Source organism: Myotis daubentonii, chromosome 6 (assembly GCF_963259705.1).
Source record: "Myotis daubentonii chromosome 6, mMyoDau2.1, whole genome shotgun sequence".
Taxonomy (NCBI): Eukaryota; Metazoa; Chordata; class Mammalia; order Chiroptera; family Vespertilionidae; genus Myotis; species Myotis daubentonii.
The window spans coordinates 47,535,983-47,561,864 of NC_081845.1; the positions used below are offsets into that span (position 1 = coordinate 47,535,983).

General features: G+C 40.3%; 1 protein-coding gene across 1 annotated transcript in view; it reads left to right on the forward strand.

Moving 5' to 3' along the window:
* GPR63 (G protein-coupled receptor 63) overlaps positions 1–16,733 on the forward strand; it is a 38,737-nt gene extending 22,004 nt beyond the window's left edge. The window contains exon 2 of the mRNA XM_059700898.1: positions 11,152–16,733. Within this exon, the coding sequence (XP_059556881.1) occupies positions 11,300–12,547 (1,248 nt within the window). The 5' untranslated portion in view covers positions 11,152–11,299 and the 3' untranslated portion in view covers positions 12,548–16,733. The remainder of the gene's footprint in view (positions 1–11,151) is intronic.
* The last annotated feature ends 9,149 nt before the right edge of the window (positions 16,734–25,882 follow it).

Below are 25,882 nucleotides of genomic sequence, written 5' to 3' on the forward strand. Positions count from 1 at the left end.
GAAGTTCCATTTTTAATTTTTTGAGGAAGTGCCGAAATTAAAATAGTTCAATGGAAAATTTGAAAGATGACTATAAAGGAATTTCCAAGAACACAGGGCAAAAGGGAGACAGAAAACTTGAAAGAAGTGCAAAGAGACAGGCTCAGTCAAGTTGGTTTGATATTTAAATACTTGGAATTCCAGAAGATACAACAGAGTAAATATCAAATACATAAAGAAGCTCCTCTTCTGCTCTGGGAAATAATCTTCAGGCTGACGAGTTCTGAGGGCCCTGCCAAATGGATGAAGGCAACTTTAAATTCAGACCAATTCTTGTGAAATTTAAGAACATTCAGTTAAGGTTCCTAAAAGCTTCTAGAGAGAAAAATGAGATTGTCAAGTTCCCATTAGCCCTTGAGCACCTCTTTACTTCCTGGTATAATAAGGTACTTCAGCCTCATCATGCTTCTCCTATCCCAGACCTGGAGCCAGCCATTTTTCTGAGGAGCTTTGGTTTCTTCTAATAGTGTTTGGAAACCATGTCCTGGCTACTCATTGTATCTGGAGTATGGCTTCTGACCCGTTAGTGCACAGAACTGTATGGGGAGGTATATAAATGTATACCTGTATCTTATGATGCATACAAAATGGTTTCGCCAAATATTAATATCACTACTAACAACAAATATGCTAAGTAAAGTTCAGAGTTTCTTTTTCTTAATTTATCTTTATTGTTGAAAGTATTACAGATGTCCCTCTTTTCCTCCCCCCCACCCCCATTAACCCACTCCCTTCACCTCCCCAGGCCTTCTCTGCATTATAGTCTGTCCATGGGCTATGCATATATGCAGGGAAGTTCATCAGTCAATCTCTTCCTGCTCCCCCTCCTTCCCTCTGAGATTCAAGTCTGTTGAATGCTTTAATGTCTCTGATTGTTTTTGTCCAATTTATTTTGTTCATTAGATTCCCCATATAAGTGAGATAATGTGATACTGTATTTCTCTGACTGGCTTATGGCTCCATCACTATTGCTGGACTGGGAGTGAGTAATGAGTGTGCTTCTCATTTACTGGTAAGGTGAAGGGCAGGCAGTATCTCCACTCTCCTCAGGTTAGAACAGCATCAGCTGTGGAAGCAGAGCTATAGAGGGTTGGCAACCAAAAACAACCTAGCCAGAGACACCTGGATCAGAGCTTCTCTTTAATGTGCCTTGGAATCGCCCAGGATCTTTTTAAATGCAGATTCTGATTGAGTAGCTCTGGAACGGGATATTCTGTATTTCTAACAAGCTCCCAGGTGATGCAGATACACATGGTCCACAGACCACACTTTGAGTAACAGGTTCCTAGATCAGCGGTTCTCAAACCTGTGGGTCGCGATCCCTTTGGCGGTCGAATGACCCTTTCACAGGGGTCGCCTAAGACCATCCTGCATATCAGATATTTACATTACGATTCATAACAGTAGCAACATTACAGTTATGAAGTAGCAACGAAAATAATTTTATGGTTGGGTCACAACATGAGGAACTGTATTTAAAGGGCCAGAAGGTTGAGAACCACTGTTCCTAGATAATATTGCAGATTTGCAACTTTATCATTTGGCATTCCAAAGACAAGAAATAAGACAGCAACTGGCTTCATATTAAAGGAGTATCCTTTCAGAGTATGAGTGAAATGGTAGGAGATAGAAGATGCAGGAAAAGGAGGAGGAAAGAGGAGCAGACAGCCAGTTCCTTGAAGTCCTGAGAGCTTCAGCATCCTGCCCTGCAGGAAGTCAGAGCACTGGTGAGGGTGGAGGCTGAGAACACTCCAAGCGAGAGGAGCAGTCACAGCCAACATTGAAATAGCTCTGTTGAGGTGGGCCAAATAGCCACCGCTCCTCTCTGCTTTGGCCAAAAGCACAGGCATTGGGAACCTGCTGGAAATGTGTTCCCCAGTTCAGCAACCCCCAGGGACAACATGCATCCCATTGAGAAAAGCACACCTTTCAGAATCTGTCTTTCTGTAGTCTTTTGGGAGCTCTCAAGATGAACAGTTACAGACCAGTTATGACGCTGAGTGCGTTAGCCCTGCACCCTGCAGGTCTGATCTGCATCCTTAATGACATCCAGCACAACTAAGAGGGTGGGAAAGTGAATAGTGCAGGTCCAAACATCTCTCCCAACAAGGTGGTGAAGTTCACTCAATCACCTGTGTTACCTGGGTCACTCAACTATAATGAATAATTCTTACAAAATGAGGTTTTACTATATTAGAATTTTAAAGAGGAATGACTTTTTGCTTCCTTTCAAATACATTGAAAATATTTTTAAGATTCAAGTTAATTACTTTTATTACAAAATATTAAAAGCACATTAAAATGCAGAAAGAAAAGAAAAAAGCCCATATTCTACCTCCATTAACATTACTTTCAGCATTGGGGTGATTATTTCCTTTGAGCTTGTGTGTGTGTGTAAAGCACTTACACTTTATTTGCAATATTCTATTCCCTTTTTATAGCCTTCATAAATGACACTTAAAGTGTCTGAAAAATGTCTTATTCAGTTAGTAGACCCTTAAATATTGGTCATTTAGGTTGAAAGGTCCTTAAAGAGCAGTTAGTATCTGTAATATACGTGGGGAAATGGGAAGTAAAAGTAGATGGATAGAAAGGAAATGTTCTTTCTTTTGGCATCTTTTTTTCCTCTAAGTTTAAAGTTATCTCTAATCTTATGGTTCTGTTACTTTATTAAAGGGATTCAGAGATGGGCATTCCCAGGACAGTCCTGCATGGAGATGGAGTGCTTGGCAGTCACATGACTACCTCCATGGCCCAGTGACCCTGTCCTCCCAGATGACGGGAGAAGGAGCAAGAGTCAGAAAACAAAATAAAACAAAAAATAGGTGGATATATTATAACCTAGGAGAGTAGAATTTCCTTTAGAAATTGTGTTCACGTATTTTTGGTGACTATCCTTTCATAACCCCTTGGCCCCTGAATTCCTATCAGTTATGAGTATGTTGGATCCCTCAGGTTTGAGGTGAAAAATGGTCAGCATTATTGTAGTTGATGGGAATCAATCTAGTGTTTAAATGATTAGGATTGTGATTTTAAAAATTCATTTTGATGGGTTGATTTACGGGGGAAGGACACGACTGAGGAAGAGAGACCATTTCGGAGGCTCCCACCTGGACTAGAGACATGGTCATGGGGTAAGAAAAAGGGAAGCAGTATAGGAACTGCTTAGGAGGTGAAATTGGCAGGCTAGAGTGACTGGTTGGGTGTGCTGGTGGATGGACAACAAGAAATGGTGTTTTACTCCCAAGGTTGGGGTTGGAGTAAATAGATGGTGAAGTCATTAACTGCAATTAGGGTCTAGAAGAAAAGTAGTAGTAATAATTGCTTTTTAGATCAGTATCTCTTTTTCAGTGCTTTGATGTTTCTTAGCTGGGGTTTTCTAGAAACCATAGCCTGAGGCAAAGCTAGCCTACTGAACGACTGTGCCTGGAAGTGCAATCTCTGGGCAGCAAGAGTGAGGGGATAAAGGAAGGGAGGCAGGAGGAAGGAAAAGCAAATGCAAGGTAGTGTGTTACTGATCTGGCCACAACTTCATTAGGTAAGTTGTCTTCCAGACAGACTTTAAAGAACTCTCCATAGGCCTGGTGGTCGGTCAGGGATGTAAGGAGGCGACATCCTTTCTGTCTCCTACATCCTCCCAGGCGAAATTCACACCAGGGAGTATTGTTAGACCTTCGCTCTTTATTGGGATGAGGAGCCACTCTGGGCAGCCAGCGGAGAGGCGATCTCCTGCCCAACAGTGTAACCTGAGTTGAGAAGTGGTTGGGGAGCCGCAACCTTGATGGGTTGTATGGGGTCAGGTTTGGGCAATCAGCTGAGGTCCAGGGGCTTTAGGGAGGCCTAGGTGGCAGGTGGAACTGTGCACATATCGAGAGGCATGCCAACAGGGTCCCAAGCATGTTCCCAACTTCTCTCAACTCTGTTCTCAGTTCCTAGTTTAGTTTCCCTTTTATAGTCTGTAAGAGCTTTTTAATGCTCTGATTTTTGTTATACTATTTTATTTTTATTACTCTCCAGGTTTTAATATTAGATTCATATTTCTCTAGTTTCTATGAACCTGATGCCTCCACTGACAGAATTTCTAGACTATCTATATATATATAAAAGCCCAGTGACCTGAACGGTGGAATGACCAGAGCGACTGGTGGCTGTAACGCACACTGTGGCAGCCAACCAGCCTGATCTGGGCCCCAATCGGCACCCCTCCCCAGCAACTCCCCCATTAGCCCCCAACACCCCAATCAGGGGCGGGGCCAGCTGGCTAACCACCTGCGACCCCCTCCCCCCTGCCCGCCCAGCCTGATGGGCCCCCATCAGGGTGGGCTGGCCAGACCCCACCCATACATGAATTCATGCACCAGGCCTCTAGTAGGTTTATATAATTGTGTTCCTCTTTATATTTATTTAGTCTGTTTGGGCTGCTGTAACAGAGTACCACAGACATTATTTCTCATGGTCCTAGGCTGGAAGTCTGAGACTAGGTTGCCCACTTCCAGGTTGCCGACTTCTCACTGTATTCGCTTATGACAGAAGGGGCAAGGGAGCTTCCTCATGCCTCTTTTAAAAGGGCACTGATTCCATTCTTGAGTGCTCTGCTCTCATGACATAATCATTTCCCAAAGAGCCCACTTCCTAATGCCATCACATCAGGCCATTAGGTTTTCAACATATGAATTTTGAGGGGACACAAGTATTCAGACTAGAGCGACTCTGTGGTCAATACGCAGAGGACAGAAACCTGTCCTGACGGTCATATCCCACCAGGTACTTGTTTTACCTGTGTTTGCTTCTCAAATACACAAGATACACTAAATGTTTCAGTAAAGAACTATGAAGGTAATACTGTACAGTGAACTCTTATTTTAAGGGTTTCATAACTAGGGAATAAAAGGAGGCATTGGGTTATGAGTATAACAGAATTTTTTGTTAGTGATTTAGTAGCTTTTGAGTATATACTGTATGCCAGGCTATTAACTGGGTTTCAGAATACAGTGCTGAGCAAAGAAATAGCACATCTGTGTCTTCCTGGAGTTTTCTCTCCAGACAGGATGGGTGGAGTGGGGTGGACATGGGCACAGGCATGAGTCAAGGGATGCCATGGATACTGTAAAATGATTGTGGGTCGAGTATTATCACAGAGAAGTACATGTTAAAATGAGACAGTAGAATAGAGGTGTGGATTGGCTTGGTTAGGGGACCAGGGAAGATTCCCATAGTGATGGAAGAGTAAGAATTCACAGAGTGAACAGGGAATGGGATTGGGTGAATAGTAACAGGAGACAGTTTATCCACTTAACAAATGTTTACTGAACATCAACTGTGGCAGGCACAGTCATAGGTGTTGGGAATCCAGTTGTGAATAAATTGCTGCCTTATGCAAATTCTTGGTAGTTTGTACAGGATGGTGTAGACGGGTTAGAGAGAAATGGCCTGATAGGAACAACATTTAAGAATTAAAATGTACAGTTTTGGGGAATGGAATAAATCATAGCTGAGGGAGGAAGATGTGAACGTGACTGTTAGGTTTCTGGCTTGTATAACCAAATGGGTGGTAATCTAATCTCTGAGCATGAGAACACTGGTGTGGGGTAGCTTAGAGGGGGGACTCACAGAGTTTGAGATAGCCTAGTGGAGATGTTAAATGAGTGGTTGGTTGGGTGAGGCTGGAACTCAGAAGCGAGCTTTGGGCCATTAACACATGTTTATCAGGTATCTGCATGCAGGTAATTGAGAGAGTGGGCAGGAGGAGATTGCTTATGGCATGAGAAGAAAAAAGCAAAGCTTTTAAACCTTAAAAAAATTTTATGTGTGTTTCTAAAATCAGACTAAATGATAATTGCTTTTAATTAGCATGTGTATTTCAGTCTGAGTGCCCATGTATTCCCTTAGGTATAAAAAACAAAACTTTTCACCCTTGCCCTATGCAAATAGTTTATAGGTGATAACAGGAGCTATTCAAGTTTTAACATAGCAGTTATAGGTCTAGGCAGGCTTATTTGTTTTAAGATTCCGGGTTCATTGTCTAATAAGACTTGGTATTTCACTCTAAATGTTGCATTTACAGACAAGTATCATTGTGAGAAACATCCATGACAGGTAAGTAATATATCTGTGAACTATTCAAAAAGGTTGATGAAATTAAATTGGCCAGTATTTTCTCCAGTAGTAGTTTCAAGGCAGGTAAAGATTCTCAGCAGAACAACGACCTAATTAATGTGAGCTTGAGAATAAAAATAGAAATAGGAGACAAAAGGAATATTAATAAAACCTGTCACCCATAGGGCTCATAATTTTTTTTTTTTTTGCTTTTTGTATTTCCATAAAGATTCCAGGAGGGTTAATCTTCTATTAGCCACTTAAAAAATACATTTTCCTAGTTTTTAATTATAATTAACATTCCTTTCTATTAAATGCTGACCTTTCTTGCCACTTGAGTTTCAGTTCTAATTGTCACCAGAAGTCACTTTGAATATTCTCCTTGAAACAGAGCACTTGCTGTCATTTAGTTTAATTTCTCCATAGCATTTGTGGGGAAAAGTAAGTAACATGAATGCAATAAATCCTCATGCTTAATAATCTAATTTTTTAAAATGTCCATGGAAGAACTAAATGTCCCATCATTATAATTTTTTGTGTGTGTGTGTGGTGAACATTCTGGTTGGAATTAGAAAAATATCAGAAATGGAACAGTGGTATAAACAGAACACTGCTTATGGTTCATACTTAAAATGTTCACACAGTATTTTCCTCTTTAGTTTTATTGCATATAGGGTTTAAGTTAGATATACCTTGAAAATAAGTGAAATTTTAGTGCAATAATGATATTCTCTTTATAAAAATAACTTTAAATAAATCCTCCCCTACCCCATCCACTGCACTTGAGTATTACATATTCTCTTTTGGTTAGTTTGTTCAAAGCTTTCTATTACTATACCTACAAGTAAACCAAAAATTAATAGAATTCAGTTCCCCAAAAGTAGACATTGCTATTGTGATAGAAATTTATTTATTGATTATTCTTTTTAATTTTGAAACAGATTGCCCCCTGAAAGTGATTGCTTTTTGTTTTGTTTTTAATGAAATAAAATTGGAATGTGAGTTACTTCTGAAGTGAAATGCGTGGCTCTTGACTTCTGGTCCACCCACCTCTTAAAGAGAACAGGAGTATACTTGCCTCTGTCCTGGTGTGTCCTTTGTGTATCGTTCCATTTTCTAATTAGAATCTCTAGACATGTAATAACGGCCTATTATGGGCAAAGAATATGAATTTGTGTTTGATGCCTGTCTTATTTAATTGGCATTTCTCAATCCAAAACTTCTCTGAGGATGTGTCCAGTTCTTCTAAGCCTATTTCCCTGGAAGTATTGAGGATAAGGAGATCTCTGTTCTGGTCTGTCCAGTCAGTTACTACACCACCATCTGCTTTTTGCTTTTAAAAAAACCCTATCTATTGCCCTAGGTCAGTTTGGCTCTGTAGATAGAGCCTTGGCCTGTGGACTGAAGTGTCCCGGGTTCGATTCTGGATTGTGGACTTGATCCCCAGTAGGAGGCAGCTGATCAATGCTTCTCTCTCATCATTGATGTTTCTATCTCTCCCTCTTCCTTCCTCTCTGAAATAAACTTAAAAAATTGAAAATAAATAAAAATCCCTATCTATTTATGTGTCTTTCATTCACACCCCTTGTCCTTTTGGGTTGACATTTTTTTTAAATCCCTCTACTGTCATTTTGGTGTGATTTTGAGATGTGGGTCTGTGGTCACTCTGCCCGTTTAACCAGAAATCCAGGAACCATTTGTTCATTGCTGTCTCCCTTGTGCTTGGCACACACTAGATTCTTCAATACATATTTGATGAATCAGTAATTGAATCAAATGAATTAGAAGTTTTTATAGTAATGGGATTATATATATGTATATGTAACAACCTAAAAAGTGTCTTTTAAATGTGGTTTTGCTTTGGCTTCATTACAGTTTTTGTTTTTTGTTTCTCAACCTGGTAAAGGAAACTAAGTGTTTTAAAGTGTGTCCATCAACAAAATGAAAAGGCAATGTACTGAATGGGAGAAAATATTTGCAAATCATATATTTGATAAAAGGTTGATATCTAAAATATATAAAGAACTCACACAACTCAATAGCACCCCCCCCCCAACAACCCAATTAAAAATGGGCAGAAGATCTGAATAGACATTTTTCCAAAGAAGGCTAATAGGTACATCAGGGAAATGCAAATCAAAATCACAATGAGATGTCACCTTACACTTGTTAGAATGACTATTATAAAAAAGGCAGCTATAAGTATTGTCAAAGATGTGGAGAAAAGGGGACCCTTATGCAATGTTGGTGGGAATCTAAATTGGTATAGCCACTATGGGAAATAGTATGGAGGTGCTTCCAAAAATTAAAAAGATTAACTACAATATGACTCACCAATTCCACTTCTGGATATTTATCCAAAGAAAATGGTATAACATAAAAAGATATCTGCTCCTATGTTCTTTACAGCATTATTCACAATAGCCAAGATATGGAAACAACCTAAGTGTTCATTGATGCATGAATGAATAAAGAAAATGTATATACATACATACATGTGTATGTATAAATGTATATGTATATATGAATACACACAATAGAGTATTATTCAGCCATACAAAAGAATGAAATCTTGCTATTTGCAACAACATGGCTAGATCATGAGGGCATTATGTTAAGTGAAATAAGTGAGACAAAGACAAGTATAGTATAATCTCACTTATATGTGAACTCTAAAAATGAAACAAACAAAACCACACAAGCTCATAGATACAGAGAATAGATTGGTGGTTTCCAAATGTGGGGAGGGGGGGAGGAGGGGGGTGGCTGAAATGGGTCTAGGACAGCCGTGGGCAAAGTACGGCCCGCGGGCCGGATCCGGCCCGTTTGAAATGAATAAAACTATTGAAAAAAAAGACCGTACCCTTTTATGTAATGATGTTTACTTTGAATTTATATTAGTTCACACAAACACTCCATCCATGCTTTTGTTCCGGCCCTCTGGTCCAGTTTAAGAACCCATTGTGGCCCTCGAGTCAAAAAGTTTGCCCACCCCTGGTCTAGGAGATCAAAGGTACAGACTTCCAGTTATAAAATATATGTCGTGTGATGTAATATACAGCATGGTGACTATAGTTAATATTGCATCGCATACTTGAGAGAATAGACCTTAAAAGTTCCCATCACAATGAAAACAATTTTAATTTTGTGTGATGACAGATGTTAACTAGTCTTATTGTAGTGATCATTCTACAATGTATACAAATATCAAATCATTATGTTGTATACCTGAAATGATATTAATGTTGTATGTCAATTATATTTTAATAAAAAAAATTAAAAATGAAGTGTGTACTATTTCAGGATGGATAGATGTTTGTTTACTTGGTCAAGCTGGTGATACACATTTGCCTGTTTATATTTTCCTACAGATAGACTTGTATAGAAGCTGATTTATGTAGCAAGCACAGTCTTTATGGTTATATAGTTAGTTGTAAAGATAATATGGTGATTATGGTGTACAGATTTCTAACTACCATTGGCCCATTGTGGTTAATAAAATTTGACAGTCACTGGCTTAGTGTGGCATCTCAGTCAGGTATATTTTGCATTTCAAAGTGAAAATGTGAAAATGGATAATATCTTGTAGGAACAAAGAAATTAAGCTGTGAAAGTGAGAGTAACTAGCAAAATTAATATTTTGAACAAGCAGATAAATACTCTCCTTTCTCAGCCTTGACAACAGAGGGGATTGTAGAAAGAAACAAGTATGATAGAGAGCTAATGATCTGGCTACAATGCTGGATCTTGGGCCTGTCAAATGGGGTGCCTCTACCCTCCCTACCCCAAGAAATGAATAAGTGAACATTTGGCATTTACCCCTAAAATCAATAACTCATTCTAAGTCAAAATAACGAGCAAGTTATAGTGTTATTTTAAGCTTCTATGCATTTATTTTTCCCCCAGTCTTTGGTATTTATTAAAGTAATCTAGCCAGAAATCCAAAGAGAATTCTTCCTAATTAAAGAAGTTATCTCTGCATTATTCGCAATAGCCAAGATATGGAACAATCCATATCACAAAAATGGGTTAGTAAGATGGTAGACTAATAATGTCCCCTATTGAAAAATTCAGGGTTACAGAAGTTGGGGGTAAGGATAAGGGAACGGTGATAGGAAACTTTTTGGAGTAAGATAACCAAATATATGTAAGTTTACTGGAATAGATTCTCTACTGCTGAATATTCTTATGGGCATCTCCTTTAGAAATTCCATCTTCATTATTTGGTTGACATCTTCTATCAAGTTTTAGGGAAAAGAAAATTTTCAATTTCTTTGATCTTTTCAAATAGAAGTCTTTGTATCATAAAAAAAAAGGATGGAAGTTAGTGGTGATGAGAAAGAAGAGAGAATATGAGAATAAAGAAAGCTTTGAAAAAAGGAAAGTCTTGAAAATATGATCAAGACTTTTTACATATAATTTTTCTTGTCATTTTGAATAACTTTTCCAAGGTGGTGATGGTGAGATTTCTGGGAAAAAGCACAAAGAAATCGAAAGCCAGGAAACTGTTTCAGACCCTTCATAGGAAATAGCCTAGTAGGTGTTACAATAAAAGTGTTAAGTAGAAAACTGAGTTCAGGTTTTTCTTGCCATCTAGTTTTGTGCTAACGTAAACATAGAATATGAATCTGTACCAAAAAGCTATTAAGAAAAACATTAGTACTCTCAGGAGAACCAGATAATAAAACCTGTATTAATAGTGACTGTGGAGAGACCAAGTTGCTACTGGAAATTTAAAAGAAAGGAAGGTTCTAACTTTTGACTTTGAAGTGGTAATACATTTTAATTCTTTTCACTTTTAGTTCATACGTGAGTGTCATGAAATTTCCGTCATGGTTGACTAAAAATAAAACAATAGAACAACAGTATCCTAGTGCTACTTGTGCTAGAGATGTAAATGTTTTTGAAGGGTTAAAAAAAAGGCAAACTGATCCTCCATGACGAAAGGTAAGAAGTCAAGTGTTATTTATGAAGTTTGTTTCTCATTTACTTTTCGTATTTTGGGCTTATTTTCAGGCAAAAGGACTTCTGTGGAAGATGGAACTCTGTCTGTTTTCCAGAACGTGTTTCCAAGCCTGTCAGGGAGACGTGAAACTGCTGCTGGGTGTTGAGACGCTGGAAGAACACCCGCCCAGCTGCTAGCGCCTTCCCTCCTACTGAAGCCATGGTCTTCTCTGCGGGGCTGACTGCGTCCCACACGGGGGCCACCAACACGACGTTCGTCGTCTATGAAAACACGTATGTGAATATTACGGCCCCACCACCAGTCCAGCATCCTCTGCTTAGATACAGTTTTGACACCCTGGCTCCCACGGGGATGAGTTCCTTGACCGTGAATGGCACAGCTGTACCCCCAACACCAGCAGCTTATCAGAGCCTCAACCTGCCTCTGCAGATCATCCTTTCTGCTATCATGATATTTATTCTGTTTGTGTCTTTTCTCGGGAACTTGGTGGTTTGCCTCATGGTTTACCAAAAAGCCGCCATGCGATCTGCCATTAACATCCTCCTGGCCAGCCTGGCGTTCGCAGACATGTTGCTTGCAGTGCTGAACATGCCCTTTGCCTTGGTAACTATTCTCACTACCAGATGGATTTTTGGGAAATTCTTCTGTAGGGTATCTGCCATGTTTTTCTGGTTGTTTGTGATGGAGGGGGTAGCTATCCTGCTCATCATTAGCATCGATAGGTTCCTCATTATAGTCCAGAGGCAGGACAAGCTAAACCCCTACAGGGCTAAGGTTCTGATCGCAGTTTCTTGGGCAGCTTCCTTTTGCATAGCTTTCCCTTTGGCTGTCGGCAACCCTGACCTGCAGGTACCTTCCCGAGCCCCCCAGTGCGTGTTTGGGTACACAACCAACCCAGGTTACCAGGCTTATGTGATTTTGATTTCTCTTCTTTCTTTCTTCATACCCTTCCTGGTGATACTGTATTCGTTTATGGGCATACTCAACACGCTCCGGCACAATGCCTTGAGGATCCATAGCTACCCTGAGGGTATACGCCTCAGCCAGGCCAGCAAACTGGGTCTCATGGGTCTGCAGAGACCCTTCCAGATGAGCGTCGACATGGGCTTTAAAACACGTGCCTTCACCACCATCTTGATCCTCTTCGCTGTCTTCATCGTCTGCTGGGCCCCGTTCACCACTTACAGCCTGGTGGCCACGTTCAGCAAGCGCTTCTACTATCAGCACAACTTCTTTGAGATTAGCACCTGGCTCCTTTGGCTCTGCTACCTCAAGTCTGCATTGAACCCCCTGATTTACTACTGGAGGATTAAGAAGTTCCACGAGGCCTGCCTGGACATGATGCCCAAGTCCTTCAAGTTTTTGCCGCAGCTCCCTCGTCACACAAGGCGACGGATACGCCCCAGTGCTGTCTACGTGTGTGGGGAACACCGGACGGTGGTGTGACTATGGGAACTGCCTGAAATTTGGGGTGATGGTTGTTCTTTACTGGACTCTGAGTTTTCTTTCACATGGCTTTTCCACTTACAGTTTCCTGGTTTTTATAGGTTTGTGTGCGCGTGCGTGTGTGTGCGTGTGCGTGTGTGTGTGTGCGTGTGTGTGTGGTGTGTGCAGTATAAAGAAAGAATGGTGACTAGTGCTAATTCTGTTAACAAGGATACGCAAGAGGGCAGTGGTCACAGATGTTACCTCCAGGATTCGACAGAAGTCCTCTATTTAGGGTGGGAAGATGGTTTCTGTATCTGGGGTTGATTTTGTTTTGGAAGCAGGAATCAGGATTGTGCTTTATTGAGCCTGCAGTCACACTGAATTGTCGGTGTTTGGTATGCTGCTCAGGTGTGCTTAGTTGAGTTTATTCTTTTTCTTCTGGAAAACACTGCTGCTTTTTGCCATTGTATTGGAGCCAAAAACCACATACATCTCAGTAGATAAATATTTACTTTTATTTTAAGAAATAACCCAAGGAGGTTAGTGACATTTCAAAGGTCATTAATATTTACTTTGGTGCACTTTAGGAAATAATGTACAAACTAATTCAGTCATGTTTTTCAGAATTGTTTTTATACATGACATGTTATGCTTTAGGAGACATTGCATTATCATTTCTAGAAAGATAGTTTTTAAAAATGTTTTATCTGCATGTACAGTTTTAAAGGAGAGAACATAGAAATGTAGATATTTTTCTAAGCACAATAGCAATTCTTTAGAGCAATAGGGCAAAGTCAAGAGGACAGAACATCCTTGCAACTTTAAATGGGATGCAGTGAGGGGTGGCTGGTGTGGGCTGTGGTGTCACCTTTCACTCAAGGATTCTCACTGAGTCCAGCAGGGAGAAGGACCTACCACTATTTTGCACCTACCATGTGCCAGGCACTGTGTATCCTTTTATCCTCACAGCATCCTGTGGGGTAGGTATTATTTCTTCCTTTTTTTACAGATGAAGAAAGCAAGTCTCAGAGACTAGAATCCTGCTCAAGGTTAGTCCCAGAACATCTGCGGGAGTCCCAAGGCTGTGCTATTTCTCTGTGCCACACAGGCATACATTCAGGTTCAGATGTTTCATAGTCAAGAGGGGCTTTGCATATCCTTCTATTTTTTAAGACTATAAAACCTTTTTTTTAAAAAAAAAAAAAATAACTTCATCTTTTAAATTACCAAAAGAAATGTGAAACTAATGCAGAAAGTCTGGGAAATATGAACATGAAATGAAATCACACGACTACCCTTTCACAGTGGAACTTTAAAATCGTAGATAAGTAAGATGATCAGGAAATAAGATGACACTCTGGCTTACCAAACGAAGGACTGACGGTTACGGAGAAGTTCAGTACAGCTGTGTGTAGGTCTTGGCTTTGTGGGTTCGGAGGCTGCTGGCGGTTCAGCTGTCTCTCAAGGTTCTAGGGAGGGTAGGGCAGCACTGTTACCCGGGCTTGCCCCCAGCAGAGCTGGGGTTGGTGAATATGCTCCGAAGTGAGTCTCCTACATAGAAGCAAAGATAAGCCCTGGCCCAAGTGTCGAGCAAGTTGTAATAGGGCTGGTCTGGGGTTTCACATTATTTTTCTCTTGCTGATGATCTGACCCCCTTGGTGCATCCAGACCCTTTGGTCCCCTTCTTCCTGGAACCACCGATGCACTTGATGAAATAGCTGACAGGGTTGGGGCTGCCGACGAAGGCTGTAGGGGCTGAAAGTGCAGCCCCGTTGCTACACCATGGGCTTTATAAATAGGTAAGTACACCATGAACAATTTTTGATTAATAGCATCTTTTTGGAATTTTAGTGTTTTGTGAACCTCTGCTTTTTTCAGTTGTACAACTAGAGAGTTGGATTAGATGAATCTAAGGTCTGGCCCAACTAGAATGTGCTTCCCTCCATATGAGAGCGGAGATGTTTGAAGAGCCCAGTTGATGTTGGCTTCACTCTTTGGTCTCCAGTATTACTTCTTTACGTTTTATTTCATTAGCTGTTTCTTAACATTGACCATCTGAAGAGCACGTGGCGCGGTATCAGGAGCTAGGACTTCCGAAGTTTGATGACATCACAAAAGATCTGGGAACCCTGCTCATGCAATTGTAACAGTGTTGGAACTCATTTTCCAGTTGAAGAACTTTTTTCAGGCTCGAGCATATTATTTAACATTGTTGGTTTGGGATCATCTGATGATGACAGTCACCTACCTCTTTGGTTTCTACTCCTGTTATTCACAGGTAAAACTGTTGCGTCCATAGGGATCTTATAGAATATAAACACTATAGTAGATACTAGTAGCATATTGAAGTGTATCATGCCTCCCATTTTCAACTGGATTTCAAGCAGATATTAATAAGTATATTTGAAATTAGACTTTCTCTAAGGAAAGTAGGCATGCTCTGTATTCATCTTACAATATATATTGGCAGTAGGTCTTGAGACTCCTTTTTGTTTGCAGTTGAGACTGGGTTTTGGCTTTCTTTGTCCTTTTTATGAGCAATCCTTAGGTACTTTTGTGCTGCTTGGTAGGCAGGGCATCATCTGGGGAGAGCTCTGGATTGCCTGCTGAGATGCTCGGTGTCTGTGGAAGAAGAAAGAAGAAAGAAGAAAGGGGCCTTGGTGAGAATTGAGCAACACCGATCAGCAGTTCTCTTTACACTGGATAATCTTGATCAGATGACAGTTTACAAATCATTTTGAACGTTTTTATTGTGTATACAATTTGAAAGCTTTAAAAAAAAAAAAAGTACTGTGGAGTACCTTTGAAAAATTTAGGTGCAGACTCCTATGTTGCCTATTCCCCTGTATTTTCTTGAGGGGAAAATAAATACCACTACTAATTATCACCACTGACTAACATAATCAGAAATGTTTTTTGTTTTCATTTTCCTTCTGGCTAATAAGTAAGAAGCATGAAAGACATAGTGAAATATGTGTGGTCAAAAGCAACCCCCTGTAGTTTGGAGTAGTGATACTCAAGCTTTAATATGAATGTGTGTCTGAGTATTCCCAGGGGGGCATTCACAGACAGATGCCCAGGGCCCCAGAGTGTCTGCATTGGGCCCAGGGATGCACGCTTTTATTTTGCTGAGTACCTTGCCCGATTCTGATGCAGGTGGTCCAAGGGGCATACTTCAGTAATCATTTCTGTCAAGAATATACCCATTTCAATATTGTCTGTGTTATTCAAAAATGCTTGTTTTGTGTTGGAAGCCATTATCTTCTAGTGCATGGGTAATCCGCATCCAGAGGAAAATCTACTCATTGTTGTGCCTAATTTGCTGCCATGTGTGTTAGTGCTGGATCTCAGCAGTAGTAGAGTTACCTTCTTTCAGCTGGCACAACTCTGATAAACCATCTCATTTCACAGGAGAGCAGAGAGAGTGACTTAATATTTGAAAGTCATGACTTTCTGGAGCCTAATTCCTCTAATATCTTCTCCCAGAGAGGTGTCTATTGTATGGAACTTCCTGAAGAGGATGAGGGGAATGTAAAGTCATCTAATCCCCACTGCTCTTCGTATGCCAGTCTCATTTAACGGAAGCATGAAGAAGAGAAAATAACCTTTTCAAATCCATGTATTTTGGTTGCTAACAAAGATATTTACTTTTTTCTTGAGTTTTGCTTTTGTTTACATGAAAATATTTATGTATATATCGCAGAAACATTTTCACTTGCTTGACATATTATTCTGCCATGATTTTTAGTTTAAAGGATTGCTTAATTCAAATTTATTTTCTCAATGACAGCCCTTCTAAACTGCCTTCATTGAAAACTGAGTTTTTATAATAATATCATAACACATGTTTGTTATTACAGGTAAATGTAATACTATATATATATATATATATATATATATATATATATATATATATATATTGGTACTAGGACTTTGTAATTAAAAATAATTTATTTTAAAATAGTACCTGACCTGTATGGGGAAAAAACGCTTTGAATTTTGGACTGTTAATATTCAGAAATCAACAAGTATGGTTATTTGTGCATATTCTTATTAGAACCAGGAAAAGTGCTCCCAATGAGCAAGTTAATAAATGTTTAACATTTCTAAAAGTGGAGTTTTTTAAGGACCAGTTCATTCTATCTTAGAAGACTTGTCATGAATAATACTTTCTGTTAAATTAAAATCTGAGTTTAGTTTCAAATCTTGTTTTCTTTGGGTTCTTATTTTCAGATTTGACCTCAAAACTGGTAAATGCATAACTGTACTCTAACTTTAGAAGTTCTTGGGATAGTTAAGGATGACATGAAACTTGGCAAGAGAGCATTAGTACTAAGAAACAGTTTTAAGAAATTCTGTCTGGAAGAGTTGTGAAAATTTTACTGCTGAGTCATGTAAAATTAGATTGTCACTTGGCAAATCAATGACAACATTTGCTCCTATTTTGACAAAATGATTTCAACTTCCATTTCTATGTTTCCATTTCTAAAATTTAAGGTATATCTAAAATCCACTTTTAAATCCATAGGAAATGACATGTGTATATAAGAGTTCTAATTTTTCCCAGTTAGACATGAGGTTTTATTTTAATTGTTTTTAACTCTTATGCAATAGCTAAGTATATTTAAGTTACAAAAGAAGGTTGATTTACAAAAGAAGGTTATCGTTGAATCTACATTTGACATTTTCTTTTGAAATGAAAAGGTAAGGAAGATATAGCAAAATAGAGGGACATGTTAAACTCAAAGCATTTTCACATCTATCATGAAAATAATGAACCCCACTCAACTCATTCATAATGCAAAGAACCTTTAGGAGCAATTTATACCTTAAGTATTAAGGTGCAGTAAGATTCAATGCCAAAAGAAAAAATAAATATTTCTTAGCTATATCAGTCAGCGTTTAACCAGAGAAGCAGAACTAGTAGAAGATATTTATTACAAGAATAGGCTTATGTAATTGTGGGGTTGGCTAGGCAAACCTGAAATCGGAAGGGCAGGCCACCAGGAAGGGAGGCTGGGAATTGCAGGTGGGATTTCTTCTTCCTCAAGCCTCAGTTCTGCTTTGAAGGACTTTCACCTGGCTGAGCCAGGCCCACCAGGTTATCTAGGATGGTCTTTCTTGATGTGGACTGAGATGGACTCTAACCATATCTACGAAATGCCTTCACAGCAGCACCTAGGTTAGTGTTTGATGGAATAACGGGTATGTAGCCTACACAGATCGACACATCAAAAGATCATCTACAGCGGTGATATGCAAATTTATGATAAAATTCTGTGGTGCTGTGACCAGTCACATAAATCTCAGTGTTGAGGTTAAAAAGATGACCAAGACAAAGTTGTTCCAGAGGATTGGATACACATTCTGACCACATAATGTTCAGATTCATGGAATCACAGGCATAATATTGATCTTTGATTTTCACTGTATCTGTTTTGAAACTCTTAAAAGGGAGTACTAATTGATAAGATGATTTTGTAAACCAACTTCCTTTCTAGGTGAGCTTTTATTATTTGTGATACTTGTCAAGGCTGATGCCTTTTAAGGAATTTGAAAGTATAACATTAATCTCAGCATAAAAGTATGCAAATCATAATAATAATGATGGGTGCTAATTTTTGGCCACTTACTATAGTCAAAATACTACTTTGTTTTAATTCAGAGTATTTTCTCCTTTTTCCAACTGCTGAAATTATGTTCCCAAGAGATTAAGCAACTTGTCAGGCATAGCGTGGATTCAAACCTAGGCCTAATGCCAAAGTTCATATTTTTTAGGCTTCCTTGCTTCTATTATTCTCTGGTATGAGTCCCTAGTGAGAAGAGCTTACTAAGCACCATACTGGGTGATTTTTACCTTCCACACATTGCATATTAAAAAGCGTAACAGCAACACCTGTTCACAAAGTTGTGGATATTAACGCAAAACCTAGGTGGGTTGGTTCTTGGTTAGAAGTCATTAACTATATTTGGCTCAGTCAGGAGGCTGTCAAGCTAACTGGGCCCCTGAGAGCCTTGGATACCATCTCTAATGTCATAGAACGTTCATGGCTCTTGCTGACTGTGGCTGAAATTTTAGGGCCATGTCAACACCCAGACACTTACCTTAACTTGCATAAATCTCAGGACCCCTTTTGAAAGGCTGTCACCTTGGTGCACAGTTGGGTTTTAATTATGTACTAATTTATTTGAAGTACTGGGGTTTAGCTATAGTAGCCAAGACTACTTGGGAGAAGAGGTGGAGGTGATGAAGTCAGAAGCCATAGGGTCCTGGGCCAGCTTCGACACTCCTTGCTGTGTCACCAGAACTCTCAGTGTGACATAAAATGGCAGTATTTTTAAGATATCAACTCATGATTGGTACAGGAATTATAATTTCTTAATCCATGAATCACTTTACTAAACAAAACCAAAACTGTACCCCAAAACTGTTACTGTAGTTTATTATATATTTTTGAAAATAATGAAAAATATTTTTTCATGGTGTACTTTTATCTTATTGACAACTGTGGCAGTACCTGTTAGAAGTTTTCAAATACATTATACCCTAATAAGCAGATGAAGAAATAGTTTTGGAGCAATTAAATGATTTGCCCAAATTCTCCCAGCAATTGGGAGGTAGAGCTGGGATTCAGACACAGCTTGATGGCTCCCAGCTCTAGGTCTCTCTTCACTTCACTTTGAGTCCGTGAGACTTTACTGTCAGAGAGAGAAGGGCTGGATAGTGAGGTTGCAACATTTGGAAAAACCAGTAATCAAGTCATCAGAGACCAGATAAATGATCCTGGAAAGTGTCTTAATCTAAGAGGTACATTGTTATTAGAAAATAATATCATAGAGTGTTTATACTTTTAAGGAAATAATATATATATTTTTTAGTTTGTCACCCAAGGTCAACCACGGAAACAGCCGAGCTCACAGACAAAGGAACATGGCAGATCAACGTGAGGAGGCCAGGAATTGCTGCTCCCCAGGGTGTGGCCGGCAGGTGGGACTTACACTCTGAGGGGACCCTAGCAGGGTGTGCACCCCCACTTGCTTCGGTGAGTATTGCTGCCACTTTTGCCCTTCTGGGCTTAACGCTGGAAGAGCTTTTCCCTTGTGGATGCTGGGGACTCCTTGGGAACTGTCAGAGCCAGGGCATTTCTGCTCCCACCTCCTCTACCAGGACTCATCAGTGAGCGAAGTATCTGCAAATGGCACGTTTCTCTCTGACAGGAAGAAAGATGGAGTACTCTTGTACGCCTTCCCCAAAGGTCTTTATAGTCCAGTGATGGCAAACCTCTGACACGCGTGTCAGAGGTGACATGCGAACTCATTTTTTTGGTTGACTTTTCTTTGTTAAATGGTCTTGATGTCTGGACCCCCTCCTCCCTGGAGTTCACAGGTTTCTGCCCCCTCGATACTTTGCTTCCTGATGGCGGGACACTGCGCTTGTTATTGTTTCCCCAGCATCTGGCACCGTGGCTCACAGAATGTAGTGGTTCCCAAAAGTCTGGAAATGGACCTTTCGATGATAGGATCTCTGTTTCTTTAATCCTCACCCGAGGAAATGTTTCCATTGGTTTTTAGAGAGAGGGAAAGAGAGAGGGAAAGACAGTGAGAAATATCAATGTGAGAGGATCACATCTATTGGTTGCTTCCTGCACGATCCCTGACCAGGACCCAGGCCGGGGAAGAACCTGCAATGGAGCTACGTGCCCTTGACCGGGATGGAACCTGGGACCCTTCGGTCCACAGGCCGACACTCTATCCACTGAGCCAAACTGGCTAGGGCTCGATGATAGAATCTTGGTGGTAAAAATCCTAATGGACTCATCTAAACAAGTGAGTTCTAAGTTGGCAAGACCTGAGACCAGCACCCAGGTCTTTAGTCCCCAAGTCCAGTGGCCTGCCCACAGTACAAACCTGCATCCTTGATGTAGGGGAGAAGGTAATCTGGGGGTTTTCTGACACTGCATGTAGGCCAATTTGGGGGACAGTGTGGAGAGCGGATAGTGCTGCTACATCTTTATTTGCCAAACCTGGCACGTCTAAGAGTAGGGCACTATGTATAATGTTTTGACCCAATGATGTGCAAGTCACGTGATGGAGGAGGCCCTCTGTTCCTTTTATTTGTAAGGTTGATCTATGAATACATCTGTGGTCTTCACTAAATATGCTTGGATTCAGGCTTCAGAGGATAAAGGAAGGAGATGACTCAAGGTGCAGCCGAGAGCACAGGTACAGATGGTCAGATAACAGCAAATAAAAGGTGTGTTTTTGTAACCGTTGTGTGGAATCTCAGTTTGTTGATGAATGAGAACGGCGATATGCATGAAGCATATTCAATAAACACCTCTATCAGGGAGATTTGAGATGGGAAAAGTTTTCTGTCACTGGAATTAGATATCCATATGTTGAATGCCATTTGAACACGTGCAACAGCAATTCAGAGTTTAAATCACTCTCACCATGGTGTTGGCAGGACTGGGAACACATTTTTTTTTCAGCTGTGCTTCCTGATGGGGCCTATAAATAGCTTGGGGGAAGTATATAATTATCTCAAAGTAGAAGCTAAAGATAAAAAGCTGCTTGAGATTTTAAAAGCACATTTAATAATTATTATTATGTAACATTTATTAAGCATGCTCGCTGTGCTCATTGTCTTTGCCAGGAAGAAACTTGAAATAAAAAGCCAATCCAAGATGTCACATATATAAATAGACCAAAAGGTATATTAACATGGTGCCAGAACAAAGGGTTGATTCAATAAAAAGAGAAAACTTTGGAGAACAAAAAAGGCAGCCAAATCAGTGTAGTATTGTATAGAAGTGAATCAAACTTATATTTAGTAAAAAATCTTTAAAATACTGGCAGTTTAAAATAAAGATGGATAATCACATATAAACACATAATATTATAGTGTATGCATGGGGTACCGTGTTTTTGGCAGCTAGCTCAGACTTTTACATATTAACGGCTTTTACTTCGTTCAGTGAATGAATAGTAAGTTTTAAATACTAAATAAAGATTCATTGTTGGCTGAAGCAAGGTGCTATGAATGATGATTTCAATCATCATTTCCTGGCTAAGACTGTTATTACCTATAGAAGGTTAACAACCAGTAATCGTATTAATGGCAGTCATCATTTATTTGATGCTTGCTAGGTGATGCAACTGTTATACTTATATAAATATATAATCTCTAATTCTTACAGTAACTCTAGGAGGTGGATATTCTATTTTACAAATCCTCCAAGGCTCCAAGTGGTTAATTGAATTTTAAGAGGCCACAGGACTCACAAAGTGGAGATAAAAGAATTCAAACCTCTATCTGAGTGGACACTGAAACTCGGGCTTTTTTTCAAATTGTAGTATCATCTGTCCAACCTCTTACCTATACTTTCTTGTTTCCTTCACCTTATTTTGTTCTCCATTCCTGAAGGATTTTCCTTTAGAATCTGATTGTCCCACTCAGCCTAGCTTGGACTTCGTGATTCACCCGGTTGCCTCCGGTCCTGCCCTCAGCGTGTCCTCAGCTCTTCTATGTCTCCTCGCCTGGGGCTTCGGTGACCCATGTGCATTATTCATCACGTCTTCATCCTGGTATAATACTAGGCTCAGCATTGCTAGACGCTTCTCAGCACTGGTAATTTGCATAGATGCTATCCCCGGAGATAAAACATGAGTACCCTCATTGTGGCTTGGAAATGAAGCACAGGAAATGAACCAAGGATCCTTAGTAAACACTATTGGCCCTTGTATCCTGAGAGAACTTCCAGATATAGGGCAGAAATCCTGGAGGCCAGGCAGGTAGGTACACAGCTCCTGAGGCCAGGACCAACAGAAGACTTGAGATCTAAACAGTCTAAATGACGGCAGTTTCTTTGTGTTGAGGTTCTTCCGAGGAAGATGTTCAGACATGGTGACCATTAGAACGGCAGGCAAGATTTTGGTAGTAAAGGGGGACTCAGGTTGATAAAGTTCCTATTCAGACCTTAAACCAAAAGCCATATACCTTTCCCCCCAGGAATGCTAGCTTGGCCAAGAGATCATGAAATACCTAATGCTTATGACTCTTGTCATGAAGTCCTGAATTCTTAGAAGCAGGACCTTGTGGGAATTTGCCCCCTTTTGCAGCCTGAGTGCTCATCTGGGTGGTTTCGGTTTAATCTGAGGAGGGGCTGATAAACAGTAGTATTATGAAATCACAGGGCTAGAGGTAACATTAGAGCAAAAACAGCAGTCCTTTCCTCTTCTGGATAAGGGCCAGTTTCCCACAGTAACTAACACAGCAACCACCAGTGTATGAGAAAAGTCAAATCTAGGCACGGATATGGTGAGAACATGGGAGTGAAGTGTGAGCCCTGTCAGTGTCTGACAGGCGCAGCGTAAGGTTAAGCAAAAGAAAAGCAGGAAATGAACAAACCCTGAGGAGTGAGAGTTGCAGGAATGAGGCCAGTGGGCAGAGGCTCTGGAAGCTAATGAGATGCACAGCAGGCTATCGAGGAGGCAGGCTCACATCAAGGTTGGCACTGTTCTTTCCCACATCCCTCTATTGACAGCGGAGGAAAATGGATCTTTGCTGCACCTTGTGCTGTGATTATCTTCATGCTCTGCCACCCAACTTGCTCCCCGGCCTTCTGGCTCCATTCTCATTACGTACTCTCTTGTGAGCAGCTTTCTCCCTTCCTTTTGACTTTTGGGATGCGTTTCTAGCAGTTAGTTTTTTTTCCTTCATGCACTACAAGTAGAACTCCCTAGCCACGCTTCTTCAGGCAACCCTGGGTGATCATCTCCTCTGGTCCAACCATAACTCTGGGTAGTATTACCCTGACCCCTCAAATGTGACATGAACATCAATCTGTGTATTCATTAAAGTAGTGCTAGCTTTTGTGACAACAAACCCCTCAAATGAGTGGCTCAACACAGGAGTCATTAATTTCTCTTACATATAACAATGCAATTCTGATAGATGTTTCTAGTTGGCTCCCAAGTAATTGTTCGGGAATCCAGGATGATGGAAGTTCTAGCTTCAATATGTGGATTCCAGCCAATATTCAGCCAGCAGACTGGATTGAAGAGGTACCATGGCTGGACATCTCAGGCCTGGAAGTGGCATTCATCACTTTTCCCTCATATACTGCTGGATAGAATTTCCTACCATGGAGATCAGAAATGTGGTCTAATTGGGTGTCTCAGATGAAGGAATGAGTTTAGTGGAAACAGTGTTTTCTGCTACAACAGACCTGACAGTGACACCTTTGTTTCTGACTAGTGCCTCAGTTTCCTTTGCCACTGATGAACTCTGTACCCAGGCTGTGAAATTTATGAGGAAGCAGAATGAGTAACAATCTTGATATCCTGGCAGAGAAGAGAGACAAATAGATTAACAATCCCACACTTCGAACCAGTCAAACTCCTCCTGGAGCACCTGGAGAATTTCTGGGAGTGTTTCAGGCCATGTCAGGTCATCCAGCCTGGCAACAAGTGCCTCCACCACCATTTGTCACCTCTACTGGGTGTCAGTCAGTGTGTTGCTGTGTCTTGGAGTTCTGGTTGCTAGCACAGGTTTTATTCAGGAACAATGAGAACCAGTGTCTGACACCAGGAAGGCTTTCTGGGCACTTAGATAATTTATTTGTCTAGACCACAGAATGAGTTGTCTGCCCATAGAAGGTCAGCTGGCAAGCTAACTGTATCATTTCAGTAGCCAAGGAGGAGATGAGCTATGTGAGCGGAGGAAGCATGTTACTGACATATGAAGTGCAGTCAGTGGGTACATTTGTAGGTATATCCCAGGAAGCCTGGTACTTGTGCAAATATACCCCTCCGACCAGTCAGATTCCTCCTGGAGCACCATGCAGGATTGGCACTATAGCAGCGGTTCTCAGCCTGTGGGTCGTGACCCCTTTGGGGGTTGAATGACCTTTTCACAGGGGTCACCTAAGACTATTGGAAAACTCATATATAATTACATATTGTTTTTGTGATTAATCACTATGCTTTAATTATGTTCAATTTGTAACAATGAAATTGAGGGTCACCACAACATGAGGAACTGTATTAACACTAGAAAGACTGAAATTTAGTATATAGCTATATTGCCCCAAAGCAGTCAAAATGCATTGTGAAAGAATAATATCGGAGCACTCTTCACTTATGTTCCTTAGCTTTTCCAATAACTCACTTCTATTCGACATTTCTTTCATGAATTTAGGGCGCAAAAGAAATAAAATAAACAACTTATTAGAACAAATATCACTGCATAAAGATTCGAATAACAAGTACTAGTTTAGCTTATTGAGCAACTGCAACTTATCAAGTATCGACAATTTATCATGTACTTGTATGTTATCATGTGACAGTAATCAAAAAAAAAAATGAAAACTGTTATTTCAATACAGAGCCGAACTGGTCATATAAGAAATTTACTCAATTCAATAATAAGAGTCATAATCCCCCCCCCCAAGCAGTCAAAATGACTGCTTTTGGGCAATATAGGTATAACACATATATATATACCAGAAATGAAGGAGGGGGAGGTAACTACAATTATTAATAAACGCATTTATATGTTGTACAAAAAGTCACAAAATTCTAAGACATTGTGTCCTTATATACATAATTGTTTTTCTAATTGAAATTAAAAAGCAGTCAAAATGACTTCCTTGGGCAATCTAGTGTTAAAGGGTTGCGGCATTAGGAAGGTTGAGAACCAGTGCACTATAGAGTCTAATCCCTTATGAGTGTGCTGTTGGGATAATGCCCAGAAGAGGGTGCTATTGAGCCTACTCCCTTTCTGGGTTGCTATTCTCAGAATGCCCAAAAGATGGTGCTATTGAGTCTAATCATTACTAGGGCGCTGTTCCATGAATGTCCACAAGACAGTGCTATTGAACATAATCCTTACTAGGGTTCTGTTCTCAGAATGTCCACTAGAGGATGCTATTCAAACTAATCCCTTTCCACCAGAGGGCAAGATTGAGACTAATCCCCTAATAGGGTGCTGTTCTCAGAATGTGCCCATTTACCAATGATGGGAAGTGTGCTACCTGCTCTAGTAAGTGCAACTTTTGTTTTTTTCTCTCCTCTCCCTTTGGTTCCTTTCTCTCTCTCCCCTCTTTTATTTATCCCAATAAACCAGTGGACCTTTCATGCTCATGGGGCTGAGATGGCTAGGTGCAAACCAGTAGGATGACAGTTACAGAAATTCCTGTTCTCTGGATCCTGGTGCATCGGCCCAGCTGCCAAGCTGCCCCAGATTTGTCCAACTCTAAGTAATTACCACTGGTTACCACTGATGATTGGACACTGGGAGAAGGCTCTGACCCATGAACATCTGGATGGAAGACATGGGATGAATGATGC